Source organism: Paroedura picta, chromosome 7, assembly GCF_049243985.1.
Source record: "Paroedura picta isolate Pp20150507F chromosome 7, Ppicta_v3.0, whole genome shotgun sequence".
Lineage (NCBI taxonomy): Eukaryota > Metazoa > Chordata > Lepidosauria > Squamata > Gekkonidae > Paroedura > Paroedura picta.
The window spans coordinates 3,366,259-3,387,479 of NC_135375.1; the positions used below are offsets into that span (position 1 = coordinate 3,366,259).

At 46.5% G+C, this 21,221-nt stretch overlaps 1 protein-coding gene across 5 annotated transcripts in view; it reads right to left on the bottom strand.

The window, feature by feature from the left end:
• The window catches only part of UBAP2 (ubiquitin associated protein 2), a 98,991-nt gene that overhangs the window by 70,785 nt on the left and 6,985 nt on the right, over window positions 1-21,221 (bottom strand). The window contains exon 2 of one of the 5 annotated variants that reach the window (XM_077346549.1): window positions 5,142-5,266. The exons of 2 other annotated variants lie outside the window; for them this stretch is intronic. Coding sequence is in view for 1 of the 3 variants with exons in the window: in XM_077346545.1 (XP_077202660.1) it covers window positions 15,072-15,087 (16 nt within the window). In the remaining 2 variants the exon portion in view is untranslated. Of the gene's footprint in view, window positions 1-5,141; window positions 5,267-13,101; window positions 13,200-15,071; window positions 15,093-21,221 lie in introns of those variants that run through there. 2 more of the 5 variants (XM_077346545.1, XM_077346551.1) reach the window with 2 other exon arrangements.

Genomic DNA, 21,221 nt, shown 5'->3' on the forward strand with positions numbered 1-21,221 from the left:
GTAGGCCAGAGATGCACAACATTTTTAAGCCTGTAGGCACCTTTGGAATTCCGACACGGGATGGCAGATGCAACTGCAACATGACTGCCACACCGGATGCACAGCTGCTAGCGCTCAGGAGCCATTTAGGAAATGCTGCCTGCGCATGTTCTCAGGCAGTGAAGGAGCAGAAAGAGGGTTTTCCGTTTGGTTAACCGGCAACCCCAATTCCCCAGCAATGTGGGTTAACAACCGCTTTTGCTGTAGTGTTTTCTTTTCCCAGCTGCAGGAACTTTTTCCCAGACATTTGACCTTTTTTTCTAGTCCAGCAGTGCAAGAAAAGGTTCCAGAGAAGCCAAAAGGAAGAGATACAGCCCAGTCCGGGCACTGCCAGAATGGAGTGGGAAGGTGCAGCGGCTGCCCCCACAGTCTTGCTCAGCTATTAGAAACAGCTTCTGGAGTTCTTCCAGGACCAGCTCAGTGCTTTACAAACACATTCTTTTAACAATAGGCCATAAGGCCTTTGACAGCTAACAGCAACAGCCAAAGAAAAGTGAGTAACCCTTCAGTAACCATATCAAAGCTGGAAGGGGACAGACAAATCACCGCCTGTGTTATTTGTTTATTGTATAGCAGAGTTACACACAAGATGTGTGTGTGTATAAAAAATACGTTACCAAGTTTGAGTCCAGTGGCACCTTTAAGACAAACAAAGTTTTATTAGGGGTATAACCTTTTGTGTGCATGTTTCATTAGAACTACATGGACATGAAAGCTTGTACCCGGAATTAATCTTTAAAAAGTGCCACTGGACTTAAATGTTATCTTGCTTCAGATCAACATGGCTATTGAATGGCTATTTATTATTAGCATGTGTACAGATTTAGTCAGGTGCACAGATATGTTGTTTGAAGCTGCAGAACAAAGTTTGAGTCCAGGGACACCTTTATAAAAGTTTTATTCTGGGTATAAGCATTTGTGTGTGTGCACAGTTCTTCATTGGCATGTATGGCAAGATAGGAAACCAGATCTCTGTTAAGCCCGGGGGTTCCACTGTCCTGAGTCACAATCACTACCCACCAGTTCCCATGAGCAGGGAGAAGACACACAGGAGGACTACTAACTTTAAGATTTCCTTGGGAGCTTATTGGGGATATTTCAATTGTCAATGTAGAAAGAGGATGCAGGACTATCTAGATCAGTGGTTCTCAGCCTGGGAGGTCAGGACCCCTCTGGGGGCCGAACGACACTTTCACAGGGGTCACGGCAGGGTAAGCAGCTTGGCCAGGAGGGCGCTGCCACTTTTGCCGCTCCTCCTGCAGGTGCCACACAACAGCGTTGAAAAGTAGATGGGAGATACAGTGCTTGTCTGCCTGGAGCAGTGAAGATCGGTATGGTGGAACAAGAGGCAGAACTGAACTGAGAAACCCCAGAAAAAAAACCCAATTTATATATAGACAATCATGAACAATGGATCTTCACGCCACTGGTCAGTTTCGGTTTAATTTCTATGAAATTTTATGGTTGGGTATCACCACAACATTGTTGTTGTTGTTACGTGCGAAGTCTTGTCCAAAACATCACAACCCCATGGATAATGATCCTCCAGGCCTTCCTGTCCTCTACCATTCCCCGGAGTCCATTTAAGTTTGCACCGACTGCTTCAGTGACTCCATCCAGCCACCTCATTCTCTGTCGTCCCCTTCTTCTTCTGCCCTCGATCGCTCCCAGCATTAGGCTCTTCTCCAGGGAGTCCTTCCTTCCCATGAGGTGGCCAAAGTATTTGAGTTTCATCTTCAGGATCTCCTTATGGTCCTTATGCTCCAACTTTCACAGCCATACATTGCAACTGGGAAGACCATAGCCTTGACTAGATGCACCACAACATGAGGAACTGTATTAAAGGATTGAGGAAGATTGAGAACCCCTGATTTAGAATGGGGGTCATCAACTGGGCTACCGGCGGCCGCACCTCCTGCGTCCCCTGCTGGTGCAAACGCACATGTGTGGCAACTCTGTGTGAGCGCCCCCTACTGGCGCAAATGTGCATGTGCGGCAATTCTGCTCATGCGCGTTTGCACGCAGCTGCCGCGCCTGTGCGGTGCCTGGGCTGCCGGCTCTCCCCCACCCCCAGAGGCAATTCTCAACCGCAAAAAGATTGGGGACCGCTTGATCTGCACCAACAGGGTTCTTCTAATATGTTCCAGGAAGGTTTGTATTCTACATGTTCCAAGGATCTATTACCCTCACATCAAAAAAAGAAACAATTTGAAAACCACTAGGAACAAGGCAGGATGAAGGGACAGCCTTTGCCAGAGCATGTTGCTTGAATCACGTCAGAGGATCTGTCCGGAGTGACTTTACTCTGTAATGCATCACTTCTGTAATGAATCAAGCTTATCTTTATACAGCTTTCGCTGTGTAAATAAAAGGGTAAGGAATAGGTGGGCGGAGGGCCCAGACCGCGTATGGCCTTGAAGGTTAAAACCAAAACCTTGAACCAGATCCAGAATCCAACTGGAAGTCAATGTAGCTGCCTCAAAACAGATTATATAGGCTCTCCATGGTGTTCATGTGAGAACCTTCTTATACCAATCAAGACAACTGGGATACGAGTACTTTGGTCCAAAGTCAACTTGACAGAGCTCAGATTTTAGACCCAAGTAGACCCAAGTTTGAGCCTCTATCGACAAGATACAAGATCCATTAAATCTGAAAACAGCTGTGAAGTTCTTGTCTTCAAATGACAGAAAAAAGGCCCTAAGGCTCAACCCACTGTTGCTCAGACTTTACCTTTAACAGGAAAATTCTTATCAATCTGGCTGTGAACTGGTAACAGAAGTGGAGCAAGCAGAACCGGCACACCACATGCCGTTGCCAGATGACATAAACATTCGTGCCTGTTCTTCTCTTCCCCTCGCCTCCCCCGCCCCACAGCCACACACTCCTGAACTTTCTCAACTCCTTCCCCCATCCCTGGAACAAGTTTCAGATAATTCCGAGAATAGAAGCAGAGTGAAGCCACGCTTTCTATAAATAGCCACGCCGAGGGCTCAGAAGTTGATCAGGATATCACAAATGGACATGTTCCCAGAGGCCCCCCCCCCCCCCGCTAAGAACCACGGCTGGCTCGATGGACAGAAGGCAGACGACGACAGCAGGGGAAAGGTGAAAAGACTCGAGACTTCCATTAGGGACGAAGCTACCAAAATGCTGCTTTACCACTCTGCATGTTGGGTGAAGACCCACCTACAAAACCGCAACGTAATGACCCTCGGAATACGGGGAGTTTTTATTCTGTGGTCCTCACAAATGCTGAACAAAACAACTCGAGCATTTGGATATGCAGATTTATGTCAGAAAATAATAGCACCAGTTCTAAGTATTCCTCATTGCAGAGCGACAGGTACAGAATAATGCACACTCTGATGACCACAAGAACACAACTTCCAGAGCAGAATTAGCCATGCTGGAAAAGGTCAGGTTGAGGGCACGTCTAAGCTGTGCTATAAGCCTTCACTGATTTGAGGAACCTGGGGAATTCTTGCCTAGAGAGACAGGGATCCACAAGAATCCCAGCTGCCCTCAGAAAGCAATGATTCCCAGAGGGAATAAGGCAATTGTTTAACAGCTTGGGTTTTTCTTAATGCAAATGCTTCCCAAAACAATGGCCAACCACCACCACCACCACCATCATCATCATTAATAACTTGATTAATAAATCACCCCTCCCTAGAATAAAGGTAAAGGCAAAGGTATCCCCTGTGCAAGCACCGGGTCATGTCTGACCCTTGGGGTGACGCCCTCTAGCGTTTTCATGGCAGACTCAATACGGGGTGGTTTGCCAGTGCCTTCCCCAGTCATTACCATTTATCCCCCAGCAGCAAGCTGGGTACTCATTTTACCGACCTTGGAAGGATGGAAGGCTGAGTCAACCTTGAGCCAGCTGCTGGGATTGAACTCCCAGCCTCATGGTCAGAGCTTCAGACAGCACGTTGGCTGCCTTACCACTCCGCGCCACAAGAGGCTCCTCTCCCTAAGATAGGGAGCCAATGAGGAAGGAATGAAGTATTATTCACAAGTAATCAGAGACTCCTAAGTATTTTATCAGCACCTTATATTTGTTAATTCTTTTAACTGCTTGTTTTAACTGATAATATTTCATTGTAAGCTTATACATCGTAAATCGCCCTGAGCCGGAAGGGGCGGTTGTACAAATCGACACAGACAGATGGATAGCTAGGCAGGCAGGCTCAAGGTGGTATACAACACTTTAAATCTCCTTATATATTCATGATAACACCATAAACGTTAAATGGCACATTAGCCAATTGCTTTGACGTTGTTCTTGCCTCCGTGTCATTAGGCACCATTTGTGGCAGTGTAGTCCAGAGGGAGGGGGAGGACCACTTGATTTTGGACCACTTGTATATGGAGATATGTCCGGTATGGTTTTAATGGAGTTTTAATACGGACGAATTAACCCACCAGGAGCCAGTCATGAGAGCGGAGGCCAATAAGTCCAAATAATAAATAAATTTTGTTTGCTTGCTCTGGCCACCACCAGATGCCTGGTGAAATGCCACCATTTTGCAGGCCCTGCGGATCTTTGATAGTTGTTTCCGTTGGCAGCATTTTTGACCTGGATGGAAGCTAAGCAGAGAGCCCGTTTGGTGTAGTGGTTAGCAGTGTGGACTTCTAATCTGGCATGCCGGGTTCAATTCTGCCCTCCCCCACATGCAGCCAGCTGGGTGACCTTGGGCTCCCCACAGCACTGATAAAACTGTTCTGACCGGCAGTGATATCAGGGCTCTCTCAGCCCCACCCACCCCACAGGGTGTCTGTTGTGGGGAGAGGAAAGGGAAGGTGACTGTAAGCCGCTTTGAGACTCCTTCTGGTAGAGAAAAGCGGCATATAAGAACTCTTCTTCTATTGAACCTGGTTAGAAATCAGGGAGACCTCCAAGGAAGTCTAAGGAAGTCTAAGGTCACTGTGCGGACGCAGCCAAGGGCAAGCCCCCTCTAACCACCCCTGAACCGCACTCTTGCCTCGAAAACCCTACAGTCACCATGTCAGCTGCGCCTTGATGGCATTTCCAACACCGACATCTGCTGGGCATCATTGGCTTCCCAATGGTTTCGTATTTAGAACGTATTCCCTACCTGGTCCACAGGTCTACCGGCAGAAGCGCATCAGGTGGTGAGACCTCTCTCAACAAACTCAGTGGGTTGGATCCCCCAGACTAGTTCGAATGATGGCGCTATCTTCCCCCATTAGTAGAATGGATCTGCAAAATCCAACCCAATGGTACATAATCTTCAAGAAGAACTCAAAACAAGACGGTTATCAGAGAGGGGGGGGATTAAAAATGGAAACTGCCAGATGGAGAAAAGGGGCAGGCACTGTTCAAAGCAGTCAGACTCCATCCTGGTCTTTGTTGATTTGTTATAGGGTGGTTGGAGGGTAGCCAGGCAATTCAAGGATTCTCTGGCAGCCAGGCAATGGACATTGAGCCTCCGGGTCATGAACCCTAGTGTTCCTTGGAAGGAGCCACCACACAAATCCCTGGAGATGGCCACCAAAATACCAGCTTGAATCAGCCCTGCTCAGCTTCCAAGAACCGACAGGATTGGGCTTGGCTGGCCGATCCAAGTCAAGGTTCCAGGAAACACACACACACATCCAGGAATATTATGCGGTGCCTCCAAAAGAGAAACAAGCTACAGGAACTAAGACCTGAATAACCAAATGTGGAGGCAAGTAAATACAGAGTTAAAGTACAGGAAACAGACTGCAAGCACAATTATTTCAATACTGCATATTTAAAAACACAGTGGCAATATTCTGAAAGGGGAAATGCTTGGAGCCCTCTGGACACTCTCTGTATACCTCTCTCCAGCGCTATGTACTATTTGTTGCTGTTGTTAGTTGCGAAGTCGTGTCCAACCCATCATGACCCCATGGACAATGATCCTCCAGGTCTTCCTGTCCTCTACCATTCCCCGGAGTCCATTTGTACTATTAGCAACCTGTAAATCAGTATATTTCAGAGAGCACTCCCACCTACTGACATACCAAGCAGGGTTGCCACCTCCAGTTTAGGAAATAGCTGAAGATTTTGGAGGCAGAGCCTGAGGAAGGCAGGGTTTTTGGGAGGGGAGGGACTTCGATCAATGGAGTATAATGCCATAGAGTCCACCTTCCCAAGCCTAGAGTGGCTACCCCTTTATTCTAGCATGTATTCAGCAGGAGAAGATTCCAAAGAGGGAGCAGCTTCCAGAAACGGTATGACACTGTTCAAATTGGGCCTCTTCCCAATCCTCAAGCCCTTGGGACAGGTTAACTCAACAAACAGGATACCGTCATTCTCTTGACCACCCTTCAACCACTGGGAAGTGGCAGTCTCTGCTGTATTCAGAAGCAGGTGGGAAGGGGAGAAATGATGCTTCATACAAGGTCTGGACACGTCAGAGAACCACAGCTAATTTTCCGACACTGCATTATGATGTAATTGCTGCAAACCGGGATGGCTTTGAAAAGAGATGTCTGCCCCAGTGACTGCTTGAAACTTCCTGCAACACAAATCACATAATTCGAGAGCGTGCACCAATTCTTCTTCAATTTCCGCTAGCTGGTCTGCTCAAGTGCCTGCCCAGCTCTTCCTGCCAATTGCCAAAGAGAACGGATCTGTAGGGCTCACCCGTTAATTCCATTCTTCCTCATTTATTAATGCATGCGCCTTATCCTCTCCGTTCTAACCAGCAGTAGTAGAAACCCACTACTCCCTCATTAGGCTATTAACACAGTCTGCCTCCTTTCCTTTGGTGATAGCTTTGTCTCTGGAACCTTAAGGCTGACAGATCCTCTTTTCCATTTCCAATTCAACTGGACTTTCAACATTTGCTATATACCTACATAGCCCGGGTGGCTGGAGCTGCCACCCTCCAGGTGGGGCTTGGAGATCTTCAAGGATTACCACTCTTCTCCAGATTAGAGAGAACAGTCTCTAAACTAAATGGCAGTTTTAGAGGGTGGACTTTATGACATTATACCCTGTTGAGGTCCTTCCCTGAACCCCATCATTCCCAGGCTCCACTGGCAGCAGATCAGACTGGCGAGAAGGGTGCAACAAGACCCAATACAGCAGGGGTAGTCAACCTGTGGTCCTCCAGATGTTCACAGACTACAACTCCCATGAGCCCCTGCCAGCAAGTGCTGGCAGGGGCTCATGGGAATTGTAGTCCGTGAACATCTGGAGTACCACAGGTTGACTACCCCTGCAATACAGGACTTTTACAATCAGGTTCTATGTTGTTTATGAACTCATAGAAGAATCATAGAGTTGGAAGGGGCCATACAGGCCCTCTAGTCCAACCGCCTGCTCAACGCAGGATCAGCCCTAAGCATTCTAAAGCATCCAAGAAAAGTGTGCATCCAACCTTTGCTTGAAGACTGCCAGTGTCTGGAACCGCTGGTATAAGAAGCTAAGAGAGGAGGGGGAGAACTAGGAAAGTGGTTCTCTGTACTACTAGCAAGAAGCAAGGAAGGGGAAAGCCAGTTATTCCTCTGTAACTTACTCCAGGTTTTTCATTTACTTCTTTATTTGTTATATTTCTGTACCCCCCCCCTCCCGTAAGGCTCGGGGTGGTTTACATAAAACATGGGGTATACATTGTAACCGTAAACAATAATCATAAGAGAACAGGAACAATACAGTAAGAGCCAGCATTGAGTAGCAATAATGTAACAATTAGCAATACAATAGAACTTTTTAAATGGAGGCCATGGGGGGGGTCAGCTGGGTTCAAGATGTGGAAGATTGTCTGGAGGGCCAGCTGAATGGTGTTAAACCTGTCAGCCTCAGCTGCATCCCTGGTGGAGGAGCTCCCTTTTGCAGGCCCTGCGAAATTGCAGTTCAGGAAGGGCCCCAATCTCTTCAGGGAGCTCGTTCCACCAGGTGGGGGCCAAAACAAAGAAGGCTCTGCTCCAGGTTGAGGGATCCTCAAACTCTTGGTGGAGGTGGCAGAATGTAATGCTCTTTGGGGGGTACAGGCAGAGAGGCGGTCTCTCAGGCACACTGGGCCCAGTATGACCTGGAAGGTGATTCTCTCATCCGGCATTCAACTGGGAGCCAGTGGAGTTGTTGAAGGGCAGGCCAGAATTCTGCCACTGAAGGGCTTGTTTCATGAGGATAAAATGGAGCAGACGAGCCCCATGCTGTGGGCTGCCTTTGGTCCCATTAAGGAGGGCAACTAAGATGATTAGAAGGCTGGAACACCTTCCCCCGGAGGAAAGGCTCAAGAGCCTCGGACTTTTCAGTTTAGAAAAAAGAGACCACTGGGGGGAGGGGGGAGACACAAGAGAGACTTATATGTGGGGTGGAGAGAGTTGCAAGCAAACAGTGATGGCCATAGGAAAAAACAGCTTTAAAAGGGGATGAAAGATTCATGGAAGGTATCTATCAATGACTACTTGCCATGGTGACTGAGGGGAACCTCCCCATCCAGAGGCAGAAGGCAACATCAGGGGAAAGCCTCTATCTCTATGCCAGGGTAGCCAAGCTGTGATTCTCCAGGTGTCCATGGACAGCATGATGCTAGCAGGAGCTCATGGAAGCCCCAGGTCTATGCCCTGCTGTTGGCTGTCCAGGAGAACTGGTTGGCCACTAGGTAACACAGGGGGCTGGACTAGATGGACTACTGGGCTACACAATCTACATGAGTATACCTTTGAGGACAACTAAAAATCGCCAGATGGTGCAGAACTTTGCAGCTCAGTTACTAACAGAAGAGAAGTGGGAGCTAAGCAGCGTTTGAATATTCCATCTATCTCATACCTCAGCATTCTCTGTTGTGGCTCCCCATGGGGGAAATCACAGAATCATAGAGTTGGAAGAGACCATGTAGGCCATTTAGTTCAACCGCCTGCTCAATGCAGCATCAGCCTGATAGGTAGGAAGGCTCTCATGCTTTTATATCAGGGGTAGTCAAACTGCAGCCCTCCAGAATGCTGGCAGGGGCTCATGGGAATTGTAGTCCATGGACATTTGGAGGGCCGCAGTTTGACTACCCCTGCTTTTATCATTCAGTGAGAAGAATAGCTGGGGTTTCCTTTAGTACCTGAAGGAGTCTCAAAGTGGTTTACGATCATCTACTCTTTCTCTCCCACAACAGACATCCTGTGAGGCAGATGGGGCTGAGACAGCTCTAGAGGAACTATGACTGGCTCAAGGTCACCCAGCTGGCTGCATGTGGAGGAGGAGTGGAGACTCAAGCCCAGCTCTCTAGATTGGACGCTGCCAGTCTTAACCGCAACATCAAGCTGACATTTAATTCAGGGGGGATTTTTCACCAAGGAAACCATGCTGTAATTAATAATGTCTGTGGAAAATTTTAAGCTTTTAAAAAAATTGCACAGTTTATTGGATACCCCCCCCCTACTTCACAAGGCGTCTGTTACATTATACTCAGAATTAAACTTTAAAGGGTCAATGGACTCAAAACTTCGTTAAGGTGCCTGTTGTGGGAAGAGGGAGGAAATGGGATTGGCAGCAGCTGTTAAGGCTCCTTAAGGTAAAGAAGAGAGGAGTATAAAAACCTTCTCTTTCTTGGCCCTTCGCCCAAGGACTATAGTCCATGGCCCTTGCCAGAAAGATTAACCTGATGGACGCCAACTACAAAGTGCTGGATATTTTTATTACTCTGTGTTTTATGGACATTTGTTAAAAAATTAATTTTTGCAAGCCATTTTTGGTCCTCCATCAAAATTGAAAAATTGGATAAAAGATGGCAAATAAATAATGTAAGTTACCCTTCTCCAATGTAAGCATGAGTACATTATAACACTTTCCAATTCGGTAATCTGCCTTGCCTCTCAATGAGAAAAGAGGACTATAAACCAAGTAGTGAAACAACTGTCAGTAGAAGCAACAAAACTGTTGTTCAGATAAAGTTAATACTTTTAAAAACAATTGGCCTGTCAAACTGCCTGTCAGACAAGGAAGAGATTAGATTAGAGAGGGAGTAAGGAACAGGAAAACTACCTTCACCAAATGGCGGGAGTCTTTTTAGGTCGCTGACTACAAATTTGATAAGGGTGCTCAGACAAAATAAGCTAACTTGGGAGGGGGGTGTCAAACTGACCTGTGGGGGAAGGAAATAATAAAACTTGAACTTCTACAATTCTACAGTTCGATATATTCCTCAGCCTTAACAAGGGCACATGCCTCATAGTGTTTCACAGCCTTTCCTTTCCATTCCCAATTTTTTGCTGTATTTGTAAAGGTGTTTTGAGTCACCCAACCACAAGTATGAGCTGAACACAGACAAAATACAAGAAGCTGATAAATGACACATTTTCTCTAAGATTTTTCTTTGCTTTTCTTCTATTAATATACTAAAGGGAAACACTTGATAGTTTGGATTTCTTTTCTCTTTTTTTGCACGCTTGAGAGTTTTCATTTTTACTATCCTGTAAAATGTACAGTCTATTCAACGCCCGCTCAAGACCGGTAATTTTGGATTCAGTCTTTAAACGCCTTTGACTTCAGCTACAGGACCACATGGCTGGATTCCTAAGCATTTCAGCAGAGAACAAGGCACTGACACAAACGGGAAAGGCAGACGGTGTCAGCACGTCCTTCTTCACCCACCTGAAGCGGCCTCAAATGGGGGGCAGAGGGTGCGAAATTCAAAGTAGTGGCCAGAAACCTATCTATGTCACATGCCTGCAAACGACCCATGAATTCTCTTGAACCCTACAGTGGTTCTTCTCCTCCCATACCTGTTCTCTGGAAACTTCCACAATGGAAAGATAGATTCGGATGAGCTGTTATGATGGTCTGAAGCAGGAGAACAAAGTTCAAGCCCAGCCACACCTTTAAGACCAACAACTGTTTTATTCAAAGCTTCCGTGTGTATGCTCATTTCCTCAGATACCCTGACATGGACTGGGAACCTCCATTTCAATGCATCTGAAGAAGTGTGCTTGCACGCAAAAGCTTATACCTTGGCTAAAACATGGTTGGTCTTAGGCGCCACTGAGCTTGAACTTTGTTTGGCATGGAGAGAGATCAACATCCAACAGATCCCTTGAGGTGCATCGTAACAGAGGTTAGAATCAGCACTTCCATCCATCTCGTATTCTTACAAAAAACATTAACAGCAGTAATTAGTCTTTCAGCCCTTCATTTCCTCATCTTTAATGCTGCATCTTTTTACATGCCTAATCCCTGGAGCTACACATCCCTGCACTGGAATCACAGCGTTGGAAGGCACCTCCGGGGTCATCTAGTCCAACCCCCTGCACAATGCAAGAACTCACAATTACCTGCCCACCCCAATTCTGTGTCCCAGTGATCCCCCCCCCCCCAACAAGGACCTCTAGAATCCAGCACTGAACTATGTGACCCCTTGGTAAACACTGGGCCCTCCTTTGTGCCATTTTATTTGGCAAGTTTACAAGTCCATGAAACCCAATGCTTAGAGAGCCACTTAGCAATCTTCTTTAGAGTCTCTCTAGATTGAGACGGCACACACCAAAGCCAATTCACAACACTCTTGCCAAGCATAAGGACTCAGCTTGGCTTTTGTCTGGAATTGCTCATTCCCCCCATCCCTTCCCACAGGAAACCTCCGATTCCGCCCACCCCCCACCCATCCCGGTCTCCCATAGCCAAGGAGAAACACATTGAAGGATATTTTGAACCACTGTGGGAGGGGAAAATTGGAAGGAAAAAAAAACACTTTAATTTTGGAATGGAAATGGACCAAGTTAAGTACTTAGCCCATCTGAACTCAGTATTGTCTGAGCAGTGATGTTCTGTACTCTTGAGGTAGGGGAAGGCTTCTGGAGTTCTGGCCCCACTGGCAGACCCCCAGATGGCTCCAGGATGTTGGACTGGATGGGCCATTGGCCTGATGTGTTTTCTTATGTCTGGGGCAGGGATGCTCTGTCTTCTTGGTGCCTGGGGACAACAGGAAAAGGGCTTCTGGAGTTCTAGCCCCACTGGTATCTCTTGATGGCATCTGGGCTTTGGCCACTGTGTGACACTGAACGTTGGACTGGATGGGCCATTAGACAGATCCAACATAAGAATTCTGATATAGAGCACCTTTCCAGCATCTGATGCAAAGAAAGGCCGTTTTAACCCTTATTATTGGAGATCCTTTTATCAGGAAAAACCAGCATTTGGACACTGCCTTGTAGCTCTGAAGCAATATAAAAATGAACTTAATTATATTGACTCTTAAGCAGGCACCTTTCTCTCTGTCGCAAGCAAATGGCTCTTGATAAAACTGACCAAGGAATTCCGGACACAGCCCCCCTTCCCCTCCCCAGTCAGCTCACTCCAGTTGTTGCCTGTAAAAGAAGCAGGAATCTTCCCGGAGCCAATTATTAGACAGCCTCACACAAGCTGCTGGCAGCAGCAACAGGCTGTATGTGACAGTGCTTTGCCGTAAGTCAAACTGTCACTAGAAATGAATTAACACTGCAACTTCTTCTTTAAAATCTGCAGGAGGAAGTGGAAGGTGACCCATTCATCACTTAAGATTCCCGGCCTTCAGACAATGGGCCCGTGCTTGTTGAGCGGGGACAGCTATGCCTTCAGTGAACAAGGATTTTAAAAACCCACTTTGAAAAAAGTCCGTTTGTTCCCCGCAGGAACGTTCCCAAGAAGCCAGAGATTCAGCCACTCGCTTTGCACATTTCCTCTTCAACACTTCAAAGGGCACTTCTGACTAGAACGGAGGCCCAGGTGCATACTAGCACTCGCCATCTAGCAGCTGAAAAGCCATTCCTCTTGAAAAGTGCAGCAACAGCTTTCATGGCAGACCCGGGGGGCGCACTGAAATGGCGCAGAAGGTGCTCCTAAGCCCTGTCTTGGAAACGACGCAACACCAGCTGTCATACAGTGCCCCAGAGTCAGGATTCAGAGGAAGAATCTGGCAGGTGCTGACAACAGAATGTCCAACTGTAGGACTGGGCTACGGTCACCATTCTGTTTCAGTGTGTGTACAGAATAGACCCCAAAACCAACCAACGTCCTTAACATTCAAAGATTGAAGGGAAACAAATCAGGTTAATGGTTAATGCTGCCCAATTCAAGAGTCTTTAGCTTACCCTCTATATCTCTGACTCCAGGGCATCTCCCTTTTATGTTCTTTTGCAGGCTTCTGTGGGGAGACCCAATTCACAAGGCACTCAGGCCATAATTCTGGATTTGTGACATCATTTTGTTGTCACAAAGTCATCAGGACAACTTCCTTCCTCTTCAGGAACCAATACGTGTATGTGGGGAGGGGGGAGGGGGAGAAAGCACATAGGACAGGAGAATGCATGAAGCTGCCTTCACTGAATCAGACCACTGGTCTCTCGAGGTCAGAGATTCTACTCTGAGCAGCAGCAACCAGCTCTTTTGGTAAGAGTTAAATCATCAAAAATCACAGGAAGGCATGCAAATAGATTTAAGAACTCAATAAAGAGGTGTTATATTTGTTTTTGGAGCTTCATTTCTCCATCTGCATCAACCCTAGATCACTTCTGACATTGCTAAAAAGGTAAAGGTATCCCCCTGTGCAAGCACCGGGTCATGTTTGACCTTTGGGGTGACGCCCTCTAATGTTTTCATGGCAGACTCAATACAGGGTGGTTTGCCATTCCCTTCCCCAGTCATTACCATTTACCCCCCAGCAAGCTGGGTACTCATTTTACCAACCTCGGAAGGTTGGAAGGCTGAGTCAACCTTGACCCAACTGCTGGGATTGAACTCCCAGCCTCATGGGCAGAGCTTCAGGCAGCATGTCTGCTGCCTTACCACTCTGCGCCACAAGAGGCTCTCTTCTGACTTATACACACACACAAAGCAGCCTCATACTCTTATTGACAGCTGCTCTCCAGGGTCTCAGGCTAATGTCTTTCACTGATCGTCTGACTCCTTTAGCTGGAGATGCCACGGAATCTGGGCTCACAAGCCAAGCAGATGCTCTACCACTGAGCCAAAGCCCCTCTTCCTCACTACTGACCTGCCACAGAAAAAGCCAAGTGTGGTGTTCTGAGTAAGTTTCCAAATAAGGACACCGAGAGCCACTGAGCAAGTTCTTAAGTGTTTCGAATAAGCCCTGAAACCACAAACACAAGGCTAGACCACAAGGAATTGCTCATGCTGCTGGTCAATCCAGCATACCAATGACCATCAGTGTAAGAACAGCATGCAGGGTTTTCAAGCTACACTGAATTCAGCTGGGAAGAACACAGCAGGGTAGTCATGAGTGTGCAGCACGCTAAAGGTATTTTGAACACCACTGAATCATCATCTATATAATCAGCATCCTAAAGGGAAGCACAGCTGAAGAGGGGTGTTGACAAACCGGAGCATGTCCAGAGGAGGGCAACCAAGATGGTGAGGGGTTTGGAGACCAAGGCATATGAAGAAAGGTTGGGCGAGCTTGGTCTGTTTAGCCTGGAGAGGAGACAAATGAGAGGGGATCTGATAACCATCTTCAAGTATTTAAAAGGCTGCCATATGGAGGATGGAGCAGAGTTGCTCTCTCTTGCCCCACAGGGATAGACCAGAATGAATGGGATGAAATTAATTCAAAAGAAATTTCCATCTAAACATCCAGAAGAAGTTCCCGACAGAGTGGTTTCTCAGTGGAACAGGCTTCCTCGGGAGGTGGTGGGTTCTCCATCTTTGAAGATTTTTAAGCAGAGGCTGGATAGCCATCTGACGGAAAGGCTGATTCTGTGAAGGTTCAAGGAGGTGGCAGGTGACAGTGCAGCAGGTTGGACTAGAACTAGATGACCCAGGAGGTCCCATCCAACTCTATGATTCTAGGAAGATAGTAAGGGGGGCAGATACTGCAGCATTATATGACTGCCTGAAAACTGGCCTCCCCCATAAGCTTACCACTGGAACATTAGTAAGGAGGAGTGGGGAAGGGGCAGTGGCATTGAGACAAAATCAACCCACATTTTATTAACTTATTTAGGAATTTCTATTCTTTTGACCTGCCTCCCTCAAGGAGAGAACTGACCCCTGGGGACTTCCATGTGAAACCAAAAGTCCCTCATAGCTACTTTCTGGAGCCTACCTTGGAAACAGGACATGAATCACTCTAGAACACTGCCTCCACATCCCAGTCCCTGGAGTCACCCTAGTAGGCTGCCAGGTTTGATGGTATCAAAAGCCACTGAAAGACAGAGGAGAATGAGGGTTGTACTGCCCCACTCCTGATACGAGTCATCCATCAAGGCAATAAAGGCAGTTTCTGTGCCAAACCCCTGCCTGAAGCCAGACTGAAATGGGTCTAGATTTAAGGGATAATAAGATTTAAGGATCGTAAGATCAATGAAATTTATGTACAGTCAATATTCTGAATATTTCAGTGTTTCACACAGAAAATGAGATCTCTCAGATTTGTAACAACCTTCTTCTGAGGACTAAATGTATCCCCTTCCCTTAATTTTCACACCCACCTGTTGCAGTTGGCTGTGGGGGGAGAAGTGGCCCAAGATCACCCAGTAAGCATCATGTCCATTTAGAGATTTGAACCTAGACCACGGGTAGTCAAACTGCGGCCCTCCAGATATCCATGGACTACAATTCCCAGGAGCCCCTGCCAGCATTCGCTGGCAGGGGCTCCTGGGAATTGTAGTCCATGGACATCTGGAGGGCCGCAGTTTGACTATCCCTGACCTAGACCCTTGTGTCCACTAGTTCAGAAGGCCACCACACTAGCTATCTATTGCTATTCCCTCTGCAATGCTGTCCACAGCTAAACCAAGTTGTAGGGGGGGTCTAGAACAAAATGCCAAATTATATTACTGATAAATATAGCTGTGTAGCGTCGTCTTCTCAAATGTGATGCATTCCCTTCCATTCTAGCTAGCTCAGACTTGCCTCTTCTACCAGGCAGCTGTCCGTCAGTGACTCAAGTTCAAACAGGTCTTCCCCAAGACCTGCTGTCTGAGATCCACCTAAGTGGAGAGGGCTAGCGTTTGCATGCACAGTTGGTGCTCTACCATTGAGTCACGGCCTCTTCCCAAGAAATTAATTCTCCGAGGAGGACTAATGGCCACTGGGAGATTGCACCCCATACTTCCCAGGAAGAACATCAGCCTCATCCCAGTCACCCACTGCAGAAAAAGCATGCGCAGGGAGTCTGCCTTCCCCTCCCTCTCACAAAACCTTCTACTCTCAACCTCAAAGTGCAAATTCAAGAAGCTGAAAGGGTGTACTGGCCTGTGTCACTGTGCAGGGGGGGGAAGGGTCATTTTGGATTTGACGCAAATCAATTCATCTCGAATTCGGAACACCTGAAGTACCCTTCCCTGACTCGAATTCGACTGAATCCAAATAGATTCAGCGCCATAATAACCTAGGGCCCCATTAAAGGCAATGGGAAATGTTCCCTTCTGCAATTTCAGAATGAATATTGATGCAGACTATTCTAAATGAATCTCACAGTTTGGCGTAGTGGTTAAGAGCGGCAGCTTCTAATCTGGAGAACTAGGTTTGATTCCCCTCTCCCCCACATGCAGCCAGCTGGGTGACCCTGGACTCGACAGTTGTGGGGAGAGGAAGGGAAGGCGGCTGAAATCCACTTTGAGAGTCCTGGTAGACAAAAGTGGCATATAAAAACCAACTCTTCTTCTACATGCTTAGTCACCATGCAAAGGACTAAGGACCACAGGATAGCTGCTCCTCTTTCACCCAAATTTCCACGTGGGTCAATCAGTTCAGCTCAACTGCTCCATTTCCTTTCTGTAAGCCTGGAACTGTGCCCATCTCTTTACTGATATGACTTGCCTGGAGGATTATTGGGAAAGCGGGATATAAATAAAAATCTGTTTTTACAACAGTGACTACTGAGAGCACGATGGTTGTGATTCCTTTTTCTCCACGGAAGGCTTTACTACAGAGGCACTGCATTCAACAGGGCCCCTTATTCCCAAAACACCATCTCTGATCTCAGCTCCTTGCTTAAAACGCCAAGACGAAACAGCTGACATCAACGGTTACAGGCCTGTGTTTCTTGCCCAAGTAGTGTGATCCAAGTCACAACACAACCCTACAGGTGATTTCCATTGCAAGGGGTTCCTCCAGATTACTGTGGGCCAGCCAACTTGTATGCAAGAGGAATAACGCACACTGGAGGAGGAATTGATTCAAATGAGTAGCCGTGTTGGTCTGAAGTAGCACAATAAAATCAGAGTCCAGGAGCACCTTTAAGACCAACAAAAGATTTATTCAAGGTGGGAGCTTTCGATTGCAAGCACCCAAAGGGTGCTTGCATTCGAAAGCTCACGCCTTGAATAAATCTTTGTTGGTCTTAAAGGTGCTCCTGGACTCTGATTTTATTGTGGAGGAGGAAGTCCAACAGCAAAAACTTAACATGACTGTAATTAGCACAAGAGAAACATGAGAGTGAAGTCAAGCAAGGAAACAAAAGCAGTTATGGACTGGTGAGAACATGAAAGGGATCGAATGCTTGACAGAGAAGCTCAGAGGGCTGGAGGGAATTTAAATAAAATGTCTAGTATTATAGTGCCAGACCCAGGCCGGGGTCACAGTTCCAGTCACTCCTTTCTAAGAGAAGTCTCGGAGCTTGAAAGGAACAGGTGAGGGCAAGCACAATGGCTGGGGAGATAAAAATGACTCATTTCTTCAAAGGAACATGCAAATACAGTCTGCTTCTTAAAAAGACATAAATCACACAGAAAATAGAACACACAACATAAAAACACAGCCGGGTCTGCCAAAGCAATTTAAATTCTACCAAACAGCCTTTGAAATGAAACCTTTTTGAACTTCCTGTTTGCAAAAAGTGAAGTCTTTCCCCGACAAGCACCCGGTCTGGGAAGGCGTTCCAAAGGACGGAACTCAATACTGGAAGGGGGGGGGGAATAACCCAAGAGCAGACAGAATCCTAGAGTTGGAAGGGAGCTCCTGGGTCATCTAATCCAACCCCCTGCACTATGCAACCCAAACTGAATAACTGGCAATCCCAGGGCCCTGAATTTGCCACTGATGGCTTTATGTTATAACCTTTTTACCTATAAGCATAGAGTACTATATCATTGTGCCTCGTGATTTCCTTTTTTCTTCTGAGTCCACACTGAGGAATCCATGGTTCTATACTTGACTCATAAGAAATAAGTCAGAGATAAGTCAGCCTTAGGGCTTTAAGGGTGATAACAGGCACTTTGTTCAGTTAATTAATTGATTGATTACTACCCCACCTTTCTCTCCTGCCGCTTACAGCATTCTCCTCTCCTTGCAACAACCCTGTCAGGTAGGTTAAGTTGAAACAGCATGACTGGCCCAAAGTTACCCAGCGAGCTTCCATAAAATGAGAGGAGATTCGAACCCGGGTTTTCCAGAAACGATTCTGATACTCTTACCTACTACACCAGGGGTGGTCAAACTGTGAGTCTCCAGATGTCCATGGACTACCAATTCCATGTGCCCCTGCCAGTGGAGAGCCAGTTTTGCCACCCCTGCACTACACCATACGGATTGCCTTTGCATTCAGCTCAGGAGACACATAACCAGTGTAGTGAATGTAGCATTCAAAGTGCATGAGAGTGTGTGTGCCAGAGAGAGAGAGAGAGAGAGAGAATGTTTCGGGGGGGGGGGGGAGGTTCTGTTGTTCTCTTGGCCTGGGTTGCAGGGGCTAAACTTCTGACCTAGTACGAAAATTATAAAATATATAAAATTTCACAGGTTGAGCGTAACAAGCACGTAGATCTGCTTGATAAGACTGAAGGGCAAGTCTGCCAGGTGCACGCCATTTCATCACCCCCTCCCGAAGGCTCCCCCATCCCTGCAATCACTTATGCATAAACAGCAATGCTGATTTAAAAGAGATGATGCACTCACGAGCACTCTGAATATCTAATTACTGCGGATTCTGTCATTTAGCGTTAACGCATATTCTGTGGCGTGAGACTCCTAGCTCTCTCTTACCTCTGCCTTCAGAATAATATAAAGGGCAAAGCACAACGATAGACAAGACTGAATCATCACATCTCTTTATGGAAGTCTTAATTTTCTACTGAAACACAAATTTGTATGAAAGGGACCTGGGTTCACAAGTAAATGATCTCTTTTCCAGATTAAGTGTCAATTTCGTGGGGTTTAGCCGCACAGTTCTGTCTTCTCTCACCTGATCATACCAATATTTTTATCCTTTTAACTGCTCATGCCATCTTTAAAATATTATTTGTCATTAATTGTAGGGCTGCACTTTGCATTTTACTTTTACATTTTTCTGTTAGCAGACAAGGTCTGCAAAGATAGGAGCATCTGTATGTCTGTATTCACACATCTGTATTCACACAAGGTACGAGCATCTGTATTCACACAAGTGAATATGTATGCATTCTGACCCAGATAGCCCAGGTTGGCCCAATCTCCTATTACTCAGAAGCTAAACAGAAGCAGCCCCAACCATTATTTGGAAGAGAGACTATCAAGGAACAAGAGCAGGGGTAGTCAAACTGCGGCTCTCCAGATGTCCATGGACTACAATTCTCAGGAGCCCCTGCCAGCGTTTGCTGGCAGGGGCTCCTGGGAATTGTAGTCCATGGACATCTGGAGGGCCGCAGTTTGACTACCCCTGAACAAGAGGGTCGTGACCCAGAGGCAGGCAATGGCTAACCACCTCTGAGCCGCACAAACCAGGCTAGCTTAACCACGTCAGATTCTCAGAAGCTAGACAGGGTCGGTATTTGGATGGGAGACCATCAAGGAATACTACCGAAGGAGACACGAAGAGGAAGAAGGTGTTTTATGATCCTGCCTCCCTGGCTGAGCCAGAGAGTAAATGTATTAAGCAGATAACCTCATCTCAGAGGGAGAATCCCATACGCTCGCCATAACCTCGCTGCTCCTTGATTAAAAAAAAAACAAAACTAGCTGCATTATTAGAAAACTGTGAGTTCAAACCAGCCTGAAATCCTAACAATGCAACATTTCTGGACATGAATCAAAATGCAATCTGTCAGATCATCCTAGGAAGTCAACCGAAGCCCCTGCCCAGGAAGGGACCTAATCACATAATGGCCATTTTGCTCTTTCTTATGAAACAGTCCAGATTAAATCAGGGAAGGCCTCACATTTACACTGGGAGTCAAACCTGAACTGAAACCCAGATGGAACCTTTATTTTCTTCTAAAACAGGAGCCAACCACCATTTGAAGATATCGCTGAAGCTAAACAGGTCATGCCCTCTGTTCAGCATAAGGGTTCAGCAACTACAAAGATCTAGATGTGTCGATAACACATCCCGGAACATGAACAGAATGAAGGTTAAACGTAAGAACGCGACCAATCACTGGAAAGATTTTTATACTTTCAGACTGTCCCGGCAGCTGTATTCTGTAGACTTTGATGATTGGGAAGAAGCTGTCAGGATAGCTATACTGTAGCAGGAAGAAGCTTCAGCAGACTACCGAACACTGCAGCATGTTGGAGTCAGCTCACAGAAATTAGGGAGGAAAATCACAGCTGGCAATGCCCTGGCAGTGTCAACTTTTGGGTCAGGAAGGAATTTTCCTCCACATTGGCCCAACGATCCTGTAGGATTTTTTGCCCCCCTCTGGGCATAGAGCAGAAGTCACTGAGGGAGAGATAGGATAGGTGTGAATTTTTCTGTATTGCGAAAGGGGTTGGACTAGATGAGCCTCGAGCCCCCTTCCAGATGAATATTTCAGATCCCCTGAAAATTCAAAGGCGGCTGAATATTTACAACAGATTTCAGCCGCCTCCAGTTTTACAAGAATTAAGTATATGCAGCAGAACAAGATGAGGAGGAAAGTAAACAGTTTAAAAAGCCATTTGTTCCGTAACATTAGACATCTCATCAAAATAGCTGTGCCTTTTAGAAATATTTACATATTCTACAATCAATAAATGTCACAAAAGGATCTCCATAGGAACCCATGGCCAACTTATCACTTCCCCTCAGCTAACCTCTTTGCATTAAGATTAAAACGTTTTGGGGGGAGAAAGCTGTTGAAGAACTGTCTGACGAAGGGTGCTTGCACTCGAAAGCTCACGCCTTGAATAAATCTTTGTTGGCCTTAAAGGTGCTACTGGACTCTGATTTTATTGTGCCTTAATAACAAGGGCTTTCTATTTTGCGGGTGCCAGAGAGCCATTTCTCTCCCTAATCTTACAACCGGTTTCCTAAAGAACTAAAAGCCTTTCCTCTTATTAAGCCAGGGGTGGTCAAAAT